General features: G+C 39.3%; 1 protein-coding gene across 9 annotated transcripts in view; it reads right to left on the bottom strand.

Annotated features, from left to right (window-relative positions):
• The window catches only part of USP24 (ubiquitin specific peptidase 24), a 148,246-nt gene that overhangs the window by 52,362 nt on the left and 71,628 nt on the right, over positions 1 to 24,256 (bottom strand). For 8 of the 9 annotated variants that reach the window (XR_002644832.2, XM_089922052.1, XM_022575774.2 and 5 more), the window contains 17 exons: positions 24,012 to 24,123; positions 22,445 to 22,521; positions 21,097 to 21,237; positions 20,873 to 20,926; positions 19,824 to 19,939; positions 17,059 to 17,125; positions 16,811 to 16,921; positions 15,982 to 16,080; positions 15,715 to 15,888; positions 12,163 to 12,248; positions 11,905 to 11,998; positions 10,495 to 10,650; positions 7,529 to 7,626; positions 4,685 to 4,780; positions 4,337 to 4,565; positions 3,480 to 3,639; positions 2,029 to 2,184 (listed from right to left, as the gene is read on the bottom strand). Coding sequence is in view for 8 of the 9 variants with exons in the window: in XM_089922052.1 (XP_089778178.1) it covers positions 2,029 to 2,184; positions 3,480 to 3,639; positions 4,337 to 4,565; positions 4,685 to 4,780; positions 7,529 to 7,626; positions 10,495 to 10,650; positions 11,905 to 11,998; positions 12,163 to 12,248; positions 15,715 to 15,888; positions 15,982 to 16,080; positions 16,811 to 16,921; positions 17,059 to 17,125; positions 19,824 to 19,939; positions 20,873 to 20,926; positions 21,097 to 21,237; positions 22,445 to 22,521; positions 24,012 to 24,123 (2,026 nt within the window). In the remaining variant the exon portion in view is untranslated. The remainder of the gene's footprint in view (positions 1 to 2,028; positions 2,185 to 3,479; positions 3,640 to 4,336; positions 4,566 to 4,684; positions 4,781 to 7,528; positions 7,627 to 10,494; positions 10,651 to 11,904; positions 11,999 to 12,162; positions 12,249 to 15,714; positions 15,889 to 15,981; positions 16,081 to 16,810; positions 16,922 to 17,058; positions 17,126 to 19,823; positions 19,940 to 20,872; positions 20,927 to 21,096; positions 21,238 to 22,444; positions 22,522 to 24,011; positions 24,124 to 24,256) is intronic. The other variant, XM_022575777.2, reaches the window with a different exon arrangement.

The raw sequence follows: 24,256 nt of genomic DNA, 5'->3' as shown, positions 1-24,256 counted from the left end.
CATCTCTTCTTCCACATAGAATCAAATTCAGTGCCTCCACAGCTGCACCCACGTCTCTGAGTCTATCCCACGAGACCCCAAGGTGCTCAAAAGCAGGACTGTGTCTTGGTCATCTTCACACCCGGACATTTTTCATGATGCTGTGTGCACACCAGTTACAGAATAAATGTCTTGCCTTGATAAAACTGTCAATACTTGTGAACTATAAAATGTACCCCACAATAAACTTACAAATGATAAAAAAGCTTGAAGTTATAATTTTTTCATCTTGATTTGAAAATATCTCTATAATTAAACAATTGCAGGAAAATCGAACTAAAAGTATGGTATACGCTCAAAAGCATTTCATAATGAATTACTTTCATATATAAGCCTTTAAAAGCATTTCTGCTCAAAGTAAATCATTTCTGATATTACTGAACTGTCCCATAAACATCTAACTTTTTCTATATGTTTATCTTGACATCTTATATGATGAGTTTGGATGTTATACTAAATACATAATGATCACCAATTCTATGAACAGGCAGTCTGAATCAGTAGGAATAGTGAAGAATAGGGCTCTGATGTGTTGGTATAATTTTTTAAAGTGGAGCTGTTAAGACCTCATCCCTGAATAAGTATTTATTGAGGGCCTACTACACATCACACAGTGTTTGGGTGCTAAGGATTCAGTAGGGAACAAAATGAACAGAAGTCTCTGTTCTTAACGGAGCTTACCATCTAGTTGGGGAGGGGATAATGACAATAAACACAGTAAGCAGAGAAATTCTATTGTATGCTATAAAGTGACAAGAGATATAGAAAAATAATAAAGAGTTTAGGTGATGGTGGGTGAGAGAAGGGTTGCGATTTCTTTAAAAAAGGCAGAGGAAGAACATACCAGGAATTAGGAGGAGGCAGTGCAAGGGTCCCAAGGCAGGAATGTGCCTGAGTGTCAGGGAACAGCCAGGAAGCCAGGGTGGCTGAAGCACGGTGCGTGAGGGGAGAGCGGGAGAAGGTGAAGGCACACAGGTGTCACGGGGGTGGATGGTGTCAGGCCTTAGGAAAGACCTGGCTTTCACTCAGTGTGAACCGAGAGGCCACTGCAAGGTTTTAAACAGAGGAGTGATACAATCTGACTTACAGTTTAGAAGGTCCATTCTGGTTACTGTGTGGAGAATAAACTGCAAGGGTAGAAGCAGGGAGATTAGTCAGGGCACTACTGCTATAATCCAAGTAAGAGATGATGACAGGTCAGAGGGTGCTAACAGTGAAGGTGGTCTAAGGGGTGGAATCTAGATAGAATTTGAAGAAGGATGTGCTGACAGATTAGAAGGGTGTGAAAAAAAGGAATCAAGGATGTCTCCAAGAATAAAACTGCTATCAATTCAGATGGGAAATCTCTTGGGCGTTATGGGCCAGACCAGTAGTTCAGTTCTGGACATGTTAAGTTTGGGAAGTCTATCTGATATCTAAGTGGAGAAGTCAGGGGAGCGGTCCAGGCCGTAGAGTCAAATTTAAGTGTTATCAGCACACAGAGGGAATTTAAGGCTGTGAATGTGGATGTGATTATGTGGCGAGAATGAGTGCAGACAGAGATGAGGGACTGAGCCCTGAGGTGTCTAATGTTAAAAGTATGATTAGCAACAGCCCTAGTTTGCCAAAACCAACAATAAAGACAAAAGGGCAAATCTTAAGTTTCATGATTTTTGATACTGGAGTCATCACCAGTTTAGGAATTGATATATAATTCTACTTCTATAGTTTATGACATGCAACTTTGGGTTGTTTTAATTCCTCCACTAGATGGTAAGCTCCCGGAGAGCAGACATACTGCCCTGTAACATCTACTGTGGAACCCTGTATATAGAAGGTGCTCAATAAATACTTGTTCAGAATTTAAGTACTCTAGCACTATTCTTACCTATTCCACATGCCAACTTTCCCCTTTGCCATTTGTATTAACATGACCTTATCTATGAAGGGATAGAAATAATTCCTAACAGAAACCTGGCCTTTTACTAAAAGAGTAAGCCTCCTGCATACCCAGTTGTTGGCTCCGAAGCTGCAAGCACGTAACAAGAAGAGACAAAGCCTCTCCAGCAATCAGTGAGTCTTTGGTGGACACGGACTGTTGTCGCACACAGATGCCTGCGTGCAGGGCTACCGGGTCCCCTTCACTTCCAGAGCTGCAATTGCTTCCTGGAAACAGGCAAGCAGAAGGTTACTGTGGATCCCACAGGACCCCTGAGATTATAATATCCTTTAATGAGTCCCATAATCCTCAAGTGAAAGTAAAGAGTTCAAGAAGACACTTTAGGCTAAGAAACAAGAGAGACTTAGTCACTTGATTTGAACCTCATTGCTTTGTACTTAAAACACATTTGGAACCATTAAAAAATATGTTTATGGGCTTCCCTGGTGGCGCAGTGGTTGAGAGTCCGCCTGCTGATGCAGGGGACATGGGTTCGTGCCCCGGTCCGGGAAGATCCCACATGCCGCGGAGCAGCTGGGCCTGTGAGCCATGGCCGCTGAGCCTGCGCATCCAGAGCCTGTGCTCCGCAACAGGAGAGGCCACAACAGTGAGAGGCCCACGTACCAGAAAAAAAAAAAAAAAAAAAAAAAATGTTTATGAGGCAAAACTAGTTTCAGGTGACAGAAGTAAGAACATTGCAATTTTGGAGGCATGTGGGAGTCCTGGGATATTAGAAATGTTCCTTATCTTGATTTAGATGGGTTACATATATGTAAAAACCCTAAAAATCCTACATATTTGGCATTTCTGCCCTTTACTGTGTGTATGTCATACAGTTTATATATCCACACACATAGATTGAGCAGGGAAACCAAATGAAGCTGAGAAATAAAGCTATTTATAAAGGCCTAACAGAAAATAACAGGCCAAACCAAGAAAATGATTTTTCCAGGTAAAAATTCTAGATGAATTTTTATTACAGCCACAATTATTGGCCTCACTACACTTTTACACTCAGCAAGCTAAAACTCTGCTTGGTTTCTCTATATTCTGTATTTATAACTTTTTTTTTTCTCTTAGTATGACATACATAAATGAAGTATGCATATGCATACATGCACATTTGAATGTGCACAAATCTAGAGTGTTTAGCTTGATGTTCAGAAACATTTAGTTTTACCTTACGCTCAAAAACAAGAGAAGGGCTTCCCTGGTGGCGCAGTGGTTGGGAGTCCGCCTGCCGATGCAGGGGACACAGGTTCGTGCCCCGGTCCAGGGGGATCCCACGTGCCGCAGAGCGGCTGGGCCCATGAGCCGTGGCCGCTGGGCCTGCGCATCTGGAGCCTGTGCTCCGCGGCGGGAGAGGCCACAGCAGTGAGAGGCCTGCGTGCCGCAAAAAAAAAAAAACAAACAAGAGAAAACGCTTTCTCCTTTCTGTGACTCTGAGCAACCTATACAAAGATGATTCTTACAGCTACTTCCTGCCCAATATTCTAATTACTTTATCCTTTTTAATCAGTACCTGAACTGCTGAGCCTGTTTCGAATTCCAGCAGGAAACAGAGAATTACTTTCTTTAATTGGTTGGCTACTCCCAACGAGGTCAAGCCGTCCTGCAGCTGCAGCCCATGACAATCTCATGAAACAAGCCACAGTAGACGTGAAATCACTGACTTCCATTGTCTAAGGAAGTAAAGAGTGTTGTGAGAAAAGGTAGTACTTGAACACATCCCGCTGACTTCAATAACCTCCTCCCGTCTCAGTTTTGAGACTCGTTTCCTTCTAAGATTATCCACAAGATAGTCTTTTCCATGCTTCCATACTGTTCAAAGACTTTCACTACCCCTCTGCTACTTGTAATACAGAGACTCTACTCTCCATGTTCTGGCTTCAAATTACCCATCACCAATTTTGTTTTCATAGTTTCCCCTCTTCCACATTCTGCGTTTTGGCCTATGTGAACCACTGTGTGACCACCCACACAGGCTCTGGCCTTCTCTCTAACTGCTCACGCCCTCCCTTTTGCTTGAACAACTATCCCCTCTCCAAGCTAATCTCTGTATATCGAATCCCTACTATTCTTGAAGGCCTAGCTCAAATGCCACCTCCCACATAAAATCATCCGTGATAGCCACACATGAAGATAATTTATTCCACCTCCTCTCATGGCCTGTAGAATGCTTTGCCTTTGTAGTTCTCTTATAACATCTGATATCTTCTACCTGAATTACAGTTATTTCTGCACTAGTGATCTCTTTCTTACTCACCATAAGCTTCTTGAAGGCAATATTCATGTCAGTAATTTTTATATCTGCATACCACCACCGGTGCCTTCTAAATAGGAGGTACTTAATATTTCTTGAATACACAAATCACTTACTTGTATTGCAACTCGAGCAGCAGGGATGATTTCCTCAACCCTAATGGAAGACCTGTCAGACACTGACAGCTGTCGGTAGGATGACTTTTCTGGGGTACCACATAAGGACATCTGCCTGCTTGTCTGCCGGCTGACATTTCGGAACGGGCGAGAAGTAAGTGCTTCTATGCCGTCTTTGGTGAGGTCTTCCTCTAATAATGTCGGCAATGTTTGTCCCACAAGTAAAAATCTTAAAAGGAAACAAAAAGCTAGGCTTAGTCAAGGTCATTTCATACTATTTTAAAGGATGGGATTTGGAAGAAAAAGTCAAGAATTGCCTTCTGAGACTAACACAACATATTTACACACCTTGCAAGTTGTAGGCAGATGGAATAAACTCCCTGCCTTGTTTCATAGTCTACTTCTGATGGGATGGAATCCCTCTGCATGACGTTTACAACCAAACTTCAAAGAAAAGAAAAAAAAAAAGGCAGATATTAAAGACTTCTATTTCTTTTATAGGAAATCTTCTGTAAGTAATGTGATTGTTTATAAACGTTATCAGTTACTTAAAATTTCTACAAGATCTTCACCTATAAATGGATCATACATATTCCTATTACAATTATTTCCTATAGTACATATAAACCTCCTCGTCCATTTAGAATTAGACTCCTTCCTTAGCCAAAAAGACAACCAACACAGAGTGTCTGGGTGGTTCTCCTTCTCACTAACTGGTTTCGAGTGCACCGATCAACTGCTATCTTGGTACTAGTAGAACTGTCAATTCAAAAACATGTCCAGAATTGGTGTATTCCACAAAGCTTGTTTTTCATATCCACTACCACCTATATTGCTGCAAAAGCTTCCCAACTGTTCTTCCTGATTCTACTCTTGATGTTTCACCACCAAAATCTATTCTCAAAAGATCAACCAGAGTGATCCTTTAAAAATGGGGGTCACCATGGAACTGCTCTGCACAAAATCCTCCCATGGCTTCCTATTTCCTTCATAGTAGCTTGTAAGATCCTGCATAACCGGACCTCTGGTATCTCTGTGACGTCATGCTTCCTACCCTGCCCCCTCACTTGGCCCCAACCACACTAGACCCCTGTCGGCCTCGCAGGCACCAGGTTCGCCCACACAGGGGCTCGCACTGGATGCTCCTTCGGATAGCTTTCCCCCGTATCTCCAGATCTTGCTCCCTCCCGTCCTTCAGATCTTTGTAAAATGTCACCCCATCAGTGAAGCTTTCCCGGATCACCCCACTGGATATGAAACCCTCTCCATCCACTCTTCCTTGTCTTATTTTTCTCTACAGCTCTTATCACCACCTGACATACACTTTTACTTCTTCGTTTATTGTCTGTCTTCTGCTCCAGACTGTCAGCTTCATGAGGACGTGGATTTTTGTTTCATCTACTCACTGCTCTGTTCCCAGTGCTTAGAACAATGCAGGCACGTACGTTAACTGACATTCAAAAATAAGCCAGAAGTAAAATGCCTTAATTAGCACAGCTCTGTAACTGCCTGAGTGATCTGAAATGAGTTTTAACCTTCTAGTTCCACTTCTCTGTTTCCCACCCCCTTTATCTCCTCAAGGTCTCACCCAACTTCTCTTCCCCTGAAGGCCTCCAGACAGGAATTCCTTCAATTACCCTCTGTTCAAACGTCAAGTGGGTCTTCACTCCTTCCTCCCCCAGGGGAAATGGCATGCCTACTTCTTTCTGGAGCAAATCTCCTTCCAACTGCAGTGGAACTTAGCCCCATCGGTTGATCATCCCCCTTTCTTTTATCTTTATTCTTTTCTTTTTCATCGGCCCCTTTTAGTCAGCCTACAATGAGAGTCAAGTCTTCTACAAATTAAAATCAAAACAGAAGAGCAAACTTTTCCCTCAGTTATTCTACCCTTCAAACTCCTGTCACCTCCGTTTTCTCACTCAACATAAAGCAGAGATTTCTACTTACTGATTCTGCTTCCCATCCTTACACTTGCCACGCAACACTTGGCCAGCTGCTTATGCCCTGAGGCTTTACTTACACACTGATGTCTCCCTGAACCTCTAGTGCCATTCTCCACTTCTCTCGAGAGCATCAAGTCCAAACCATCCTCTTCACATGACTCACAGGGACCTCGTGTGCAATCAGATTCTTGACTTTCTCACTTTCCTCCATCTGGTTCCATATTTATTTCCCATATGGGTTAAAGATTCACCATTCACTCACTCTTCCAAGCTAGAAATCACAGGCCATGTTATAAATGTTCCTACCCTATATCTAGTCATAAAGACTTGCCTATTTCACCTTATATGTCCTTCTACCACACTGTCCCATATTTAGAAACGGTCACCTCTCCTCTGGAACAGTCATAGTTCTATAGTTCTCCCTGCCTGCAGCCTCTCCCTCCCACTTCTATCCATCTTCTCCACTGTAGCCAGAGTAACTGTTCTAGGTAACTCCTGGGTTAGAAACCTCCTGTTTTTCCATGGTCTTCAAGATAAAGCTGAAATTCCTCAATGTGACCCCTCTTTACATATTTCTCTCCTTTATCCTTTGCTCTAGCCTCACTAGGCAACTGTACTTCCCAAGACAGTCCATGATGCTTTCACTCATCCCCACCCCACCTCTGGCTTAGAGTGCCCTTTTCCCCTTATTTACCTAGGGAATGGCGACTCATCGCTCAATTCCTAGCTCAAATGTCACTTTCTGGGAAGTATTTCCTACTCTTATGATCCTAAGCAAATCTAACCATTTAACCACTGCTTTCTTCCCCACCCCACAAAGCACTTTTTATAAGCCTCTGTTTTGATACTTATAATAACTGTTTGTTATTCTTTATTAAACCATGAGGCTCTCAAGGGCAGGGATAATATCTTTGCATCCCCATCACTAATGCCTTGCACAACATAGATTACCGACAATCAGATTCACCTTATCTCAAACTGATGTGGGAATGAACAGAAACAGTAAGCCTTCTCTCCTCTACTCGAGAATTTCCCTCACTACCAGAGAGGAAAGAGACATGCTTCTGTCAGTTTTCCAAATAATCAAAAGTCATAAAATGAGTTAAAATATTCCAAAGACTAAAACAACACTCCTTATTTTAACTGTCATAATGCCTTGTAAGGATAAGCAAGGCTTGGCAGGAGAAATTAACTAAAATAACTAGATTCATTTTCTGCAATCCATATAACATACTATCGAAACTCTAACCTCAAACCTCCTGCTTTGAGGAAGTTCTCACAAAAGGATTTTGCACAGTTTCTTGCCATGTCATCATCAGCTGTTGGCATGAGTTTGGAGCTTAGAACCTTGGAAAAAGATAAGCACAATTAATCACCCCAACACTTCCAGGTGAAATTACTCCTTTATACTAAGTAAAACAATCAGACAATTTGAGTCAGAATCTCTTTAAATGCTACTGTTCTTTTTACCCCCAGTAGTGTAAGGAGGCTGATGTTTCACAAATAAAATAATCACATTTTCCAAGTTCTATTTACTTAGCATGAAAAATCTTTCTGTTTTTAAGAGAGCTGGTGTATTCTTCTTTTTATGAAACCAGCAAATGTGAAGGTCTCAGGCTCCCAGACTTAGATAAGAGCAGGTAACATTATGTGTTACGCTGATGTGTTCTAGAAAAAGTATATAAACTAAAGTCTTACAAAACAGCCCATTTATTATAAATGCTGGATGAGTTGCCAGATAATGATTCTAACTCCTATTTACTGAGCACCTATCTACAAAGTACTAGGCATAAGGTGAGGTACTTAACATGCATTCTCTCTTAATCTCACTACGCACAGCACAGGTATTTTACACTACAGGTAAAGACTGAGACCTGAGAGGTTAAGTGACCTCCCACCCGAGGTCACATGGTTAGAATTCAAGTCCAGATGTGCCTCACTCTAATATCCATGCCCCTTTTAATGACACTGCAATACCCACCTAAAGGAAAGCTCAACTAAATATTCTGGTATAGTAGAGAATTATTTCACATAACTAATCATACTGTGGTATGAGACGACGAATCCGGCTCACATTCTAGTTTTACCACCGACTAGCTGAAAGATCTCAGATATGTAATTTTCCTTTTTTGCCTCAGGTTTCTCATACGGTAAATGAGGACAATAATTACCTTTACCAGAGGATTGTTTGTAAGTAAGATAACACAAGCTTAAGGTGCTTTAGTACAAGCACTGGCACAAAACAATTGCCCAGTAAACAACTGCTTATTTAGTAATGATTTAAAAAAAAAATTTAAAGCTCATTGCTGCAGTTTCCCCAAGGTTTTAATCTAGATGTAATTCAAGATCCTTTCCTATTCAAAAAAATCTGCTTCTATGAACCTATTAGTTTTACGAGCTTAGATTTTTAATGTGGTACTTTTGTTTGAAGATGCTTTCTTCCTAAGCTGCCCTTTGGGAAACAGGCTCACCAGCCTCAGATCACAAGCATCACACAAGGAGAATGGGAACCCTCTGCTATCCTAACCCCTCCTGAATGTCAACAGCCACATGCACACACTCCCCATGTTTAATGGACAATTTAGTGAAGATGGAAGGTTTCTCCAAAGGAATGGGTATTTGGAATATCCACTTTGAATTTTCCTAGTGGGCAAACATAAGTTAAAGATCGAAATGCAAGGACATTAACCTTGCAGGTAATTGTAAAAATAAGTGCTCTGGGAGTGTTAGGTTTTCTACATTTTTTATGTCAAGCAAAAGAAAACCTATCAGAGGAATTTCCAGTTAATCAGAAGTCCTAAAATTATACCGGAGATAATTTATATAACCCTTTGGCTCTAAGATAATGCAATCTAGGTAGCCAATGACAAGCTAGACCCACTGTTGGGTCATTCTGTTTCTCTGGGTGCTCTCAAATGTGGGTGTTAAAATTTATACCTTAACTTTCTGAGACAATCATTCAAAAGCAAATGACAAATCTGGCAGTAATTGTAAGATGTCAATTTCATAAGCTTGAGTTAGCCAAAAATATCTAGGTAATTTTCTGTTTTAGAATATTGTATGTATTTTTAAACGTCTGCAAGAAATAAGGACATATTTTATTTTTAAAATATTTGCTAGATATTTTCTCCTTTTGAACCCAACAGATGTTTTCACAAGAATGATTCTTTTAAGGCAAATATGAAATGTTAACACAGCTCCACCATATAAATAAGTGAAACATAAAAATGAGTGAATGTAATTTTATACTCCAAATTAGACTGTCAGATGAAATAAAACTTGGAAAAAATGCCCAAGCAGGTACCTTCCTACCAATTATGACCTATGTTGTGATTCAAAACCTACTGAAGATAAATGGTAATTTGATGATTAAGGTTGCTTAGGCACTGATCTGGGTTCCTTAATAAATAACTGACTGGATAGAACATATTAGGGCAAAGCAAAATCATTCAGGGCTCTATTTTCTCCAGAGCTTAAGTGGCCTGAGGGTCTAGCCCCTCACCCTCCAAGAGTGGGCCACTCTCCACACTGCTTTGTTACTGCTTTCGTTTCATGACTCAGCCTATCCAGCCTCCCCTATGTCTTACTAAGATCTTGGAGCAATTATCTTGTCCTTTCAACTCTGACCCTTTAAATACCACAATGACTTGTAGACAGTAAACAGTTAGTAAATGTTTACTGAACTACATCTACTAGTTTAAAGCTACTACTGGGAAGAAGGGTAATAAAAATATTCTTTTGTTCAAATTCTTTCAATTCTTCTTTTTAACCTTGGAATAATAATGTTAATGTGACTCCCGACAAACTCCTTATAAAGCATCATTAAGGGCCACAAATTCCAAGAGCTTTTTTAAAACGTCAGCATGCATGAGGATTAGGAACTGATGTTACACAGGCTTTTGCAAAACTTCCAGAGGAAGATGATGACACATTTAATACATAGCGCTTCCTAATTATTTATTTACATGCTATTTTGCAAGTATAACAGTGCACACAGGTATAAACTGAAAAAGAAAACTGAGCATTTTCAAAGTCCAGAGCAACAAAATACTTCAATTTATATTCTATTTTTTACTTTTTAAAACTTAATTTTTTTTTAACAAACCATTCAATAATAATAGAAACCTATTTACTTATTTCTGATATCTGAAAGCATGAACCTTTAGGCCAAAATGAATCTGTTAAAATGAAATAAAAAGAAATGAGGTTTCTTACTTCTAAGTTGTAGAGCACTCTGAAGGTGGACATTCCTGGAGCGAAAGATCGAAACAGACTTTCTAAAATTGAACTGGCGCTTGGCTGATGCTGCTGCTTGGAAGAGAGGGATGGAGATTTTGAAGACTGAGCACTTGTTTCAGACAGCAATGTTTTCTAAGTTTAATAGAAAGAAAAAAGGAATATACAGCTCAAAAGCACAAATTAAAGAGAAGCAGATATCACTACACACTCTAATGTTTTTTCCGACTTTAATATAATCAAATCAATGAAATTTTCTAAAAATTAACCTCAAAGCCACATCACTCTAATTATTAACAAAGCACTGAACTCCATCACACAGACAGTAAATGCTCAACAGCATTCCAATCCTACAGGAATGCTTCTGGGATTGTATTCTAAGCAACACTAGTGGGGTCATCCTAATTTGTTCCCATGTTTTTAAAATTTGTACCAGTAGGAGACTTCGCTGGTGGTCCAGTGGTTAAGGCTCTGTGCTCCCAATGCAGGGGGCACGGGTTTGATCCCTGGCTGGGGAACTAAGATCCCACATACCGCAACTAAGCTTGCGTACCGCAACTACTGAGCCCATGCGCTCTAGAGCCCTCGTGCTGCAACTAGGAAAGCCCACGTGCTGCAGTGAAGAGCCCTCGCAGCCAAAATAAAATAAATTAATTAATTAAAATAAATAAATAAAATTTGTACCACCAAACATTGATAATTAAATTATAAGATTGCAGTGTAGTAGTTTTGATAATTTTTTTAGTTAGTATGAGTAATATAGTTTTTAATTACATTAGTTCTCTTCTTCCTCAAATTAATACATAAGGTACATGTGACACGATTATGAGCTCATCTAAACTACAATCACTGAAATAACTTAGTTCTAACAGCTTTGATCTAAATGAATTTATTCTGAGAACACAAACAATATTATAGATAAAACACAATTTCATTATATATATATACACAACTCTTGAGGAACAAGATTCTAAACATTAAACGAAAGGAACTTTAAATATCAACTGTGAAAATATTAAATGATAACCCATTTATGCAAGCAACTCAAACATACGCAACAACCACATTCAGAGAGGCATCATAACAGAAGAAAAATATCTCAACTCAATCAGAACTAGAGTCTGGCCCTAGCCAAAACCGTTCACCACTCTGCACTTGGGTTTCCTAATACAAAACATGAAGGAGGTGGAAGCAGATGATACTAAAGGCTCTTCCAGTTCTAAAATCTGATATCATTATTTACAGCAAAGGTATTTTTCTAAAGAAAAAAAAGAACTGTTATGGGAAAGATGATATCGTATGACCTTAATGTGATGTCATGCTGCATTTTCACTGAATCATGATATAAAATTTCCATGCCTGTTAAATAACTATCCAAGATACTCATACCTTTCTTCCTAAAGAATCAAGTTGATCAAGGGCTTCCTGAATGGCTGGATCAGTGGGTATCAAGAGCAGAAGCTTTCGTACTCGTAGAGTTATCCTGAAATTTTTCAAATATTAATTATTTTCACACAAACCACAGTTTTAATAACAAAGTCACTTAGTATGGGATGTGAAGTAATATACATTTCAAGTGAACATTTACTGGGTTCCCTAACTTTAACACCTTTCTCTCTTTCAAGCTTTGTAAACATTTCTATTTACCTTGGCTCCTCCAGATTGGCCAGCTGGTAAAGCATGTCAAATACATTGCACACAAGTGCCATCACCACACCAGGGAGGGATTTCTCCTGAGGGAGGAAGCAAAACATAAATGCAAATTTACAAAACAATTTCCTCCTTTTCTAATCAAAGGTACAAACAATAAAATTCCTAGTTCTTAAAGACTGGCCTGCAAAACTTGAGGGAAGCATGGTGCTTATCTGCCTCAAACAACAATGCACGGGAACACAGAGTGACGGACCACTCCCTCTCCTAGCGTGCTCATCACCTGGGCTCTCTTCTCCTACCACCTGCTGGCAAAGGGGCTAAGGCACCAAAAAGCAGGCAGTGGCAGAGAGGCAAAAGGAAGGGCAGATGTGATGAACAGAACGGAGGGTGGGCACCGTTGGAAGCTGATCATAGCTTGGCAGGAGCAAACAAGGCAGAGTGATTTAAAAGCAAATTAATTCAGAACTCTAATGGAAAACTGATGAATTCATAAAAGTGCTAACAAAAGATCAAGATGAAAAAAAGATTAATTACACGGGACTGAGTGAACTGATGAGGATGATTATAATTTTTGTGACTTTCTGTTTGAATAATAATAATAAAAAATCCCACATGGACTCAGAGGCAAAAAATATACAAAGCAATTTTCACTGCAAGGTAAAGGAGCCCTTACAGTGGAGGATTACTGGGCTGAATGTCAATATTATGACATAGTAAGAGTGTGTTTCGTGTTTGGTAATTGCAATCATTGTTGCGGTCATCCATTTACAATGCTTGGTGTCAGTTTATTTATCTCTTGTGAAAATAAAATACAGTGTGTGTGTGTGTGTGTGTGAGTTGTGGAAAAAACAAAAAACAGGAGTCAACCGTATTAAAAAAAAAAACACGGCTTCCCTGGTGGCGCAGTGGTTGAGAGTCCGCCTGCCGATGTAGGGGACATGGGTTCGTGCCCCGGTCCGGGAAGATCCCACATGCTGCGGAGCGGCTGGGCCTGTGAGCCACGGCCGCTGGGACTGCGTGTCCGGAGCCTGTGCTCCGCAACGGGAGAGGCCACAACAGTGAGAGGCCCGCGTAACGCAAAAACAAACAAACAAACAAAAAAACCCACAAATTCAAAGTGATATAATCAAACACACACACTCACACAACCACATAGATATATATGTAATTTAAGTTGAGAAAAAGAAGTTGGCCTCTTTTTTTTAAAGGTGAAAAAAATGGATACAACTGTATAGAAGAGATTCAGATGTGATTAAAATACTATCTTCTGGTATAAGAAATAAAAAAGCTGGATATCACTATAGAATATATTTGGGAAGGTTTTTAATAAATTCAGGATAAATATGAGATAGTTTAAAAATGTTAAACTCAAAGATGCTATGTACGTCATTTCTGTTGCTGATAAACTGTCATAATACTGCTCTGAGTATGATTTCGTTCTTAAATTCTCACTACATATAAGTATAGTTACTTTTTAAGAAACGGCACAATACTAACATTAACCCTGCAGGATTCTGTGGTATCTATAAGCAAGGCTATGCTCTCTAAGTTAAAGAGACAGCCATGCAAAGATCTTACATTTGTAATTAAATGAAAGGACTATACATAATACTATGAAAAAAATCCCTCTCTGTCATTTAAATACCTTTATTTCACACGAGGGCTGGTATCATCTTACTTTTCTAGACTATAAAAGCATAAAGAACTGAATGGTCTTGTTAGTTTTGTACCCCTGGTGCCGAGCTCACTTCCTGGCAGAGAGAAGGTACAAAAAACCCTGATTCATAAAATCATTCAACAAATACTGATTACCTATTATGTTCTAGGCACTGTTTTAGGTGCTGGAAATACAGCAGTGAGCAAAACACACAAAGGTCTGCTCTCAAGGAGCTTAAATTTCACTGGTTGGGGGGAGAGGCAAAAATAAAGTAGGGAAGGGAAATGAGATGTGCAGGAGTATCAATAGGTGGCAAGTTTAGACAGGACTGCCAAAGAAGGCTCACCAAGAAGGCAACATTTGAGTGAAGGCTGAAGGAAGTGAGAAAGAACCACATGGGTATCAGGAAAGAACATTACAAGCACAGAGAAGAGCAAGTGCACAGGGCCCACTTTGTTTGAGGACCAACATGGAGGCCAGTGCAGCTGGAGGGGTGAGAGTGAGGGTGGGTCATGGGGGAACATCTCAGTGGGGGGGATAGACCAAGTAGGCCCTGAAGGTCCCAGTAAAGGCTCTGGCTCTTACTCTGAGTGAGATGGGAGCCGCTGGAGAGTCTGAGCTGAGGAGTGGCATATAATCTGACTCTGTTTAAAAGAGATCATGGGCTGTTGGGTGCTACACAGAGAAGAGACTGAACTGGTATAGGGACAGAAGCCCTGAGACCAGTGAGAGAACTACTGAAACCCTCCAGCTGAGCGAGGATGGCTGCTTAGATTGGTGTGGAAGCTGTGGAGGCAGAGAAAAGGAGCTAGATTCTAGATGAATTTTAAAGGTAGAGTCAAGGATTTGCTGACGGAGAGGGCTATGCTTTGAGAGAAAGTAGGGACCCAAGGATTTTGGCATGAGCCACTAGAAGAATGAAATAGGCATTATCTGAAATATGGCAAGACTGGGATGAAGAGGTTTGGGTTAGGGGTGAGGTGGTGGGAAAGGGGATATCAGGAGCTCAGTTTTGGATGTTAGGACTGGGATGTCTATCACACATTTAAAAGGAGATGCTGATTAACCAGCTGGTTCCATGTACCTAGACTTCAAGCTGAAGATAAGAATTGGGGTGTTACCAATATACATACAATATATAACGCTTTGAAACTGGATGAGATTCCTAAGGGAATGAGCGTAGACAGGGGAAAGGTCAAAGGACTGAGCCAGGGGACTTCTTTGTACACAGATCGGGAAGATGAAAAGGAGGCAGCAGAGGAGACCAAAGAGGGAGAACCAGAGAGGGAGGGCGGAGCCAGGGGGGTTCTGAAAGCCAAGGGGAAAAAGTATTTCAAGGGGAAGTGATCACATGGATCAACTGCTGAAATGTCAAGAAGATGAGGATTGAGAGGTGGACATGACAGATTACCTTGCAGAGTTTATTTTCGAGAGGGGTCAAGAGAGCATGGTAAAGAGAGCTCAGACAACCCTTTCAAGGAGCTTCGCTGATTTGCGAAGGAGAGAACGGGGACAGGAATTGAAGCTGAAATTGGGGTGAAAAAAGGTTTTTTAAAAGGATGGTGGAAATAGCACAGCACGTTTGAATGTTAATAGGAATGACCCAGGAGAGGAAACTCAATGAATCAATGAAGAGAGATATGTGAGAGGAGCAGCAAGCAGTGGCCAGGCAGAATCACTCAGACTCAGAAGAGTCTGTGGTTCAGAAGACTGACAAATTGTGCATCTTCCTCTCCCAATTGAATCCCAGCATTTCTCAGTGATACAGTTCTGAAGGGGCAGGACTTGTCTGAGAGAAAAGGACAAAATCATGCAAATCTATATAGGCCGAAGGCAAAACTTAATGATGTTACGTTCTTGTTCTGAACTTGAATATTATCGCTCAATACCTGCTCCATGGCATATGATGAACTAAACACCCCACTGCTGCTGCTGCTGGAGCTGGTTGAGGAATCTGCAGAGCTCCCAGATGGGGTCCCACTGCCAGAAGTCTTTACTGTGAGGATTTGCTCATCAGAAAAGCCCAGCTGGTGGAGGAGCTTTTGATCTTTATTCACTGTCAGCTGTAAAAAGTGGTTTCTTAATTACTGAGAAGGAAAGGAGAGGAAAATACTGGTATCAGACTAAAGTGCCACAAAATGTTTATTTACACCTACCAGACTATCATTTGTAAATATCTGTATACTATCCACTGGAGAACACAACTGCTTGGCTATCTTCCACCGGACACTCCCTATGGTTTCATTACTGTGAGCCTGTAAAATGAAATGAAACACTGTTCTGAGTAATTCACTTATTCATCAATTTAAACAACTATTAGCGAGCATCTGTCATGTACCGGGCACTGTTCCAGAACCTGGGAACACAGCAGAGAACCCAAAGACAAGAATCCTGCCCTTGTGCGGCTTCCCTCCTGCAGTACTTAAATATTCTATTCCATACTCCATTCCCCAGCATGCATGGAATGAAATCTCAAGTCCTTCTTCCACTGGAGTGTCTTCTACTCTTCCCCTTCTCACTGTGCTCTAGTCACACCAGCCACTTTCCTTGCCACTGAATAAATCAAACGAACTCCCACCTCAGGACCTTTGTACCTGCTGCTCCCTTTGTGTGGAATGCTCTTCCCCAGAAATGGCTAACTGTTGCTTCATTCAAGTCTCTGTTCAAATGTGATCACCTCAGAGACCTTCCCTAACCATTCTTATCTAAAATATGTCATGTATACCCATCTTATCCTGCTGTCTTCTTTTGTAACCTTTATAACACTCGTTATCACCTGATATTATGTATTTACTTATGAGTCTGCTTATACCCTATCAGCTTCCTTTCATTTCAGGTCTTTATTCTAAATTTGCTTTCCAAACAGCTTTTAGAATAGTCATTCATGCAGCTAAATCAACAACAGTGTTCAATCACAATCAACAGTGTTCTTAAAAAATAACATGACAATATGGAAAATGGCTTCAGAGCTTAATATAAACCTACCTCTACAGTGAAGGTATCTTTGGTAGACTCATAAGTAACATTAAGAGTTAAAAGATGTCCATGGAATGAGGCACCATGAGGTAGAATAGTTCGGGGAACAGAGTAAAAATCCTTGAAAAAGATATAGCAAGTCAAAAGATACAGCAAGTGAGATGCACAGCACCACTGTTAAATGTCACAAAAATACTCTAACACATTGAGACTAATTATAGGATGATAAAGTTGCTTTACAAAGAAGAGAGGCTTACCTCTATAGTGATCACATAGCGTTCTGCCAGAAGCAGCAATCTCTCAATTATTACAAGTTTAGTGGATCTATGAATTAAAAAAAAAGTTTTTGAAAATACTTGAAATGAACTGCTGACTTGAGCTCAATTTCAGTCTATTTCACCAAAACCACAATCACAATTAGCCCTCTCTGGTCAAAGACTGAAATCTGCAAAGACTAAACTTCCTTTTCACTCAAGCCGGAGGTGGTTCAAGCAGGTCACAGCTGTTGCACACAGATGGAATTTGGGGCAGAAGCCTGCCCCTCCCCATGTTTCCTTTCCTGTTCTTTTCTTTCTTCGTTTTCTTTTTTTAAACAGTTGTCCCATAAACAGAGGACCTGGGTCTCCTCTGGGTCTGCAGGCTTATTTGTCTACCAATCCACCAAGAATGAACGATCAGTGAGTTTGAATCTCATAACCTTACAACTAAGATATGCCACATAATTCTGTAAACACAGAATCTAAGTTCTGAACTGCCTAAAATTTAGAAGACAAATGCAAACCATTAAGTATGCCACAAATGAGAGCTGCTGTTTGTTTTACTTAGCCTAAGAATGAGGCAGAAGAAAAGGAAGAAAAAAATTGTTCATCTGGTTTAAGTGACTAGTCTGTATAGTTAAAACATACAATGTAAGAATTTGTTATCCCAAGGGTTTTCAAAGTACTTAAGAAATCAACACACATCGAGAGACATAACAATCTCTGGAACAGAAAACACACAGCAAGGAACTGTGGCACTCTCACAGACTCTGGAAGTGAGACCTGAGATCTCTTTTGGTTAGACTTAAGCAATCTTATCATTTGACATAACAGGACTCCAACATTCAGCAGCTTGCACAGTCACATCTCCACACTTTATTGAACACTACATGTGTTAACACTAACAAATGAAAATCCAAGTGCCCTTAATTTAAATATTTACTATTCCAGAGAGTCTAAGTATTTTGTACAGGTGTATTTCTCAATTTGGAAAGTTTTCAGATTTTCTAACAGTAAGTATGCTGATTAGCAGTACTGGAAATTTGACTTTTTTTTTTAAAAAAGAGTTGGTTAAATGCATTTAACAGAGTTCTAAATTCTTTCAGTCTATGGGTAGAAACCAGAACTTGATATTCAGATGGAACCTCTTTAGGAAATATTTAAGTGCTTAACAAGTGAATTGTTAAGTGAACTGTTTTATTTTGCCTCAATGATGAATTAAATCACAGATAGCATTGCAAACACTGTACAAATGAGAGAATAACTCCTCCTCCCATAAATGGAACAATTATGGTCATTGAAAAGTTCTTTTAAGACTAGTGAATGAGATAAACTACATGTACTGGTTCAAAGGCAACTCTGAAATTACATATTCTTAGTAACTCTGTTTAGGGTTTATAATGAGAATATTTAAAAACTATCATGTGGTTTTGTCCTGTAACAGTCAAATATGAAATGATTCAGAATACAAAGCAGTTAGAAAAGACAAACAAAAAGCATGCTTATTTAAAGAAGCAGCGGTTTGGAAATCCCAATCCAATAGTTTATAAGTGCATTTCTAGTCTGGTTTGTCAGACAAATGAATCGTTAAGGACCTAGGTCATAGATATAGACTACATTTTACAAACATGTAATTAGGAATTCTTAATGAAAGTCTATTTGAGATACACTTCCAAGAATGTGGGAATGCAAAAGTCATGTTAATGTTCTTATCATGAGTTGAATCTATAATCACTTTCTGTCATTTTAAAAAGAGGTCCAAGAGGGCTGAGTTCTATTGGCTTCTTTCATATTAATAATGTATCACTACATGGTACTCAGCTCATTTTAAAAAAGAAGATAAAGAAGAATGTGAGCAAGGATATTGCCTTGACTCCTCTTCTAAAGGACGGCTTTAAAAAGAAAGGAATATCCCCAACTGTGAATAAAGAGAAATAAATACATACATACATGAACACATAAAGCGATTCCAGGAGTTGAAAAAGACTTTATGAGCACCAATCACTAGAGGGCAGCAGAGTGAGGCATAGAGAGGGAGCCCTTCTCTGATCACCTGCCAAGGTTTCTTAAGCATCACTGACTGGGGAATGCTTACCAGTAATGAAAGGCACATAAAACCCCACAAAAGTATTTTAGTTACTTCAATCTAATGTTTCTAAATACTCATCTATTCTCCTTACTATATCAAAGACCTATAACACTGAACTCAGATTTCACTGACAACATCTGAAAATACTCAACACAGCAATGTGATTAAGAGATGTCAGTTCAAAGTTTTAACACAAATATTTGGGGCTAAAGTTCTTATTAAAAATTATTTTGAAAAATGATTTTAAGTAAAACATTTTAACTATGATTATATCACAATGTACAATATTAGTCAATCATCATATTCCACTTCATCTTGCTTATGCTATTGGTGCCCTGGATTTGACTATTCAATGAGAAAAGTTATAAGAGGGCTAAGTAAATATTTCAAACTTGAAAAAAATTACTCTTCATACAATGAATATATCTTGATTCCATCATAAAGAGTAGGCTACTCGTGTTACACACAGTAAAAGTAAAATGAATCAAATAAAATACGTGATGGGGAATATATAATTTCCCAGGATATGACTGTTTGAAAAAGATATGAAATAAAATGAGGAAATGAACAATTAACTGAGATATCTCCAAAGGAAAGAAAAGATTCCAATTATTTTTTTTTAAGTTGATCTACATTTAGGGGTTGCATATTCGCTGTAACTCCTGCAATCACTTACCTGTATGGAGACTGAACTGACGTGGCTACGGTTGGCATGGCAGTTGCTGTAAGCATCTTTGTTGCTCTGGTCACAGCGTGTGTCAGAGTGGGGCCACCAAGCGCTGAACTGGCTGCCTACGAAATAGAAAATCATCTCTCTATATCAGGGTTTCTCAACCTCAGCTCTACTGACATTTTGGGCTGGAAACTTTTTTTGTTGTGGAAGACTGTCGGGGACATTGTAGGATGCTCAGTGGCATCCCTGACTTCTATTCACCACTCACCTACCACTAGGTGCCAGTAGGACCCCTCTAGTTGTGACAACCAAACCGGTCTTCAGACATTGCGAAATGTCCCCTGGGAGGTAAAATAACCTCCAATTGAGAACTACCATTCTACATGTGTTAATACTTACATGGCACCTCATTTAGGGATACCTGAATACTTTAAATGTTTTTATGATGGCGTATTTGGATGGAAGTCACAACTTAGGAACTCCTTCCTGTACAGATTCATCACCAGCACATATTCATCATCAGAAAGTTTAACTTATTGAGATAGTATTATACTGCAGGCTTCTAGTGGACAAAGACACCCAACACTACCCACTACTGAGTGTGCTGCTATGGCCTTTAATAGCATTTATGATATAAACAAAGTGACACATGGGGAAGGATGGGAAAAGAAGCAAGTGCTTGTATAACATTTCTGGACAGAAAAAGGAGAAAAAGAATCTATCAGAAATGTGGAAAGTACAGTAGACCTATTTTCTGAAGACAGTTTCTATACCCCCAAAAGGGGGTGGGGGTGGGGTGGGTGGGTGGAGCAGGGAAAAGGGATGGGGAGGGAGAAGGAAGGATTTCCTGTAAAATACACTTCTACATTGTGGGCATTAGGGCAAATGCCTGTTCCCTATGTCCACAATACGGTATTGCTAGCAAATTCTTCCAGTAGGGTCCAGCTACAAATATCAACATTATACACGATCTCAAAACACAACATTATAAAAGGAAAAAAAAACCCAAAGCATTTATTTCAAAAACAGGTTAAATAAAATTTGCTACTCACTTCTAATCTTGTGTAGCAATCAGCAATGAATTTCTTATGTAATGATACAGAGTCCTAAAAGTAAGAGGTATATGGAAATTAAAGTTAGCCTAGCATTTAGTTGTAATCATTATTAAGGATAAAATGTCAAAATAAAGAAGCCCGACTTTCAGGCATGCCAACTTAGCAATTAAAAATATATTACTTTCTGCTTTTTTGTGTACCTTCTTTCCTTAAATACCCACCTTCTTTAACCGAGGATTTAGATTAATGTAACTGTAGTTTATGATTAACTGAATAGCTTCATTAGCAATTTCTTCATCAGGTGATTCCATGGCTATTTTCCAAATGAAATCCATTCCTATCAATTCCAGCTTTTCTACATACTGTTCAAAAGAAAGAAAAGTATACAGCACACCAAGGTCACAAAATTACAGTTCTTTTCTGCTACACTGTAACTCCACACCTCTTCAAGTTCAAAATGAATTAAGGCTGCAAAAACCAAGCTACATATGAGAACATCATTATACTGATATGGAACTTTAAAACAAGAAACGACCAACAACAGAAACACTGGACAACTTCCATGGAACTAAGACAGATATGGAGATTTTTCTCCAGACATTCCTAAACCTAAGCTAGAACTCTACACAGATGGGCTACTAAAGCAGAAACAGAACAGGAATAATATGGTATGGGCACCCTCTTCACGAGCTTTTCTTCAAAGGAAAGAGAGTCAGGTTAGAGGTAGTTACTAATCCTTGGGGCTCAATCTGGTCTTCTCAAAGCTCAGTTAGAAATGGCAGGATCCAGGCCTTATAAGATCTTGTTAAAATTCTTACCACCTAGGAAGTCAGGTCATGAATGAAACAGACTTGGAAAAAGAGTTATTTTTTTGCCTTTCTTTTTCAAGGTGCTCACGTAAATATAAACATAAGCTGTATACATTCTACAGGTCCTCATTTTCCTGCTTCCTTGTCTGTTAAAACTTTCCCCCTAGGGCTTCCCTGGGGGCACAGTGGTTGAGCGTCCGCCTGCCGATGCAGGGGACATGGGTTTGTGCCCCGGTCCGGGAAGATCCCACATGTTGCGGAGAGGCTGGGCCCGTGAGCCATGGCCGCTGAGCCTGCGCGTCCAGAGCCTGTGCTCCGCAACGGGAGAGGCCACAACAGTGAGAGGCCCGCGTACCGAAAATATATATATGTATATTTCCCCCCAAATCCTTGCCCCTGCGATCCCAGAATTGAAGATTTTGGTACTTTTTCAGGTACATGTGAATTGCTAGATCTGAGAGGTTGGAAGCTTGGCTGGAACTATCCCTACTCCACGTTCACCCAGCCACAGGAGGCCGCTGGCTGCCCCAGATCAGCAAGAAGCAAAGAGGGGTCTGAGAAGTCACCTGTTCGAGAAACGCAGCCTCCTCACACTCTAAGAGAAGCGCCCTCGTCCATGCAGAAGCCCGCAGTCAACGAGGCGCCCATTCTTTTTAAAAAAACCTCATGTTTTCTCTCAATTATAACACATGTGTTTTGCTGAATGTCAAGTTTTACTAGATTTTCCAAATTTTCTACATTTGAAAACAATGTTACTTACCAACTGAGCTCCTTGTCTTTTCAATCGATGATCACAGAGATTCACATTTTCAAAAAAAGTCTTAAATAAGTTAAAACCTGAAATTATAGAATGTCAGATAAATTCATGCACTCTAGGTACCACAGATAATCAATGAAAAGACAAAGTATATCAAGAGCTAAAACTATAAAACTCTTAGGACAAAACATAGGCACAAATCTCCAAGACCTTGAATTAGGCAATAGTCTCTTAGATATGGTATCAAAAGCACAAGCAACAACAATGACAAAAAAATAAATAAACTTCAGGAAAACTGAAAGCTTTTGTGCTTTTAAGGACTACCAAGAAAGTGAAAAGCCAACCCACAGGACAAAATACTTGTAAATCACATATCTGATAAGGAGTGAATATGCAGAATATATAAACAACATTTACAACTCAAAAATAAAAGGGCAAATAACCCAATTTAAAAATGAGAAAAAGATTTTTATAGACATTTCTCCAAAGATGATATATAAATGACCAATAAGCCCATGAATGGATGCTCATCATCCTTAGTCATCAGGGAAATGTAAATCAAGCCACGAGATACCATGTCACAACCACTAGAATGGCTAAAATAAAAAAGACAGTTTATAATTATTAGAGAAGATGTGAAGAAATCAGACCCTCATATACTGCTGGTGTGATTATAAAATGCTGCAGCCACTTTGCAAAACAGATTGGCAGTTCCTCAAATATTAATGATATGATACAGCAATTTCACTCCTAGGAATATAAAAACTTGTACATGAATGTTTACAGCAGCATTATTGGTAATAACCAAAACTGGTGAGAACCCAAATGACCATCAACTGATGAATGGATAAACAAAATGTGTTATGGCCATACAATGAAATATTACTCAGCCATAAAATGGAAAGAAGTTCTGGTATGTGTTAAAACCTGGGTGAACCCTGAAAACATTATGTCTCAGCGTGATAAAAGAAGCCAAATATTCATACAAAAGGTGACATATTATATGGTTCCATTTATATAAAACGTCCAGATTAGAATAATCTATAAGGACAGAAAGTAGATGAGAGGTCGGGGAAAGGGGAGAATGGATAGTGACTGTTACATGGTTTCTTTCTGGGGTGATGAAAATATCCTGAGATTAAAAACGGTGAAGGTTGAACAGCTTTTGTGAATATACGAAAAGCACTTATTGCACACCTTAAAAAAGTAAATTTTATAGCATGTAAAATACATATCAATAAAAAAAACTCAATTAAAAGAAACAACTGAAAAGAGGATTTCTATACTTTGACAAATCTTCACCTTAAATGAATCCTTTTTGTACTAAGTAATTTCATGAAAAGACAGCTTGACAATTAGCCTATATAATTTAAAAATACCATTCATGTAAAAAGAAATTTATCTGTGTATATAAACATATGTATATATAGATGTGTCTTTATGTGCATAAGGCAAAGTCCAGAAGGATATCCCAAAATGGTTAGCTGCTTCTGAGAGTGGGCTGAGAAGAAAAGTATAAAATTCTTACTTTAAAGAACTGAAAAAATGATTTTACGTTTTTCTTCCCTACCATTCATGGTGATTTCATACGACTCCAATTTAAGAATTTTCTCCTTGAAGAGCTGCTGCTGAACATCACTCTCAAGATCATGCTGCCCTTTTGTAAACCATTCAAAACACATCTGCGGATCAAGACAAATATCACTCTGTAACTAAAATCCATTTCAGGCAAATACATATTCCAAACTGGGAAAGCAAAGATAAATTATTTTTAATTCTTTAGAAATTTATATTGCCTTAATACCACTCAAAACT

The sequence above is a fragment of the Delphinapterus leucas genome, chromosome 1 (assembly GCF_059928025.1).
Source record: "Delphinapterus leucas isolate spDelLeu-1000000601 "Yukka" chromosome 1, BTC_Dleu_Yukka2, whole genome shotgun sequence".
NCBI classification, from domain to species: domain Eukaryota; kingdom Metazoa; phylum Chordata; class Mammalia; order Artiodactyla; family Monodontidae; genus Delphinapterus; species Delphinapterus leucas.
The sequence above is the reverse complement of the archived record's forward strand: the minus strand, read 5'-3'. Positions and strand labels throughout refer to the sequence as shown.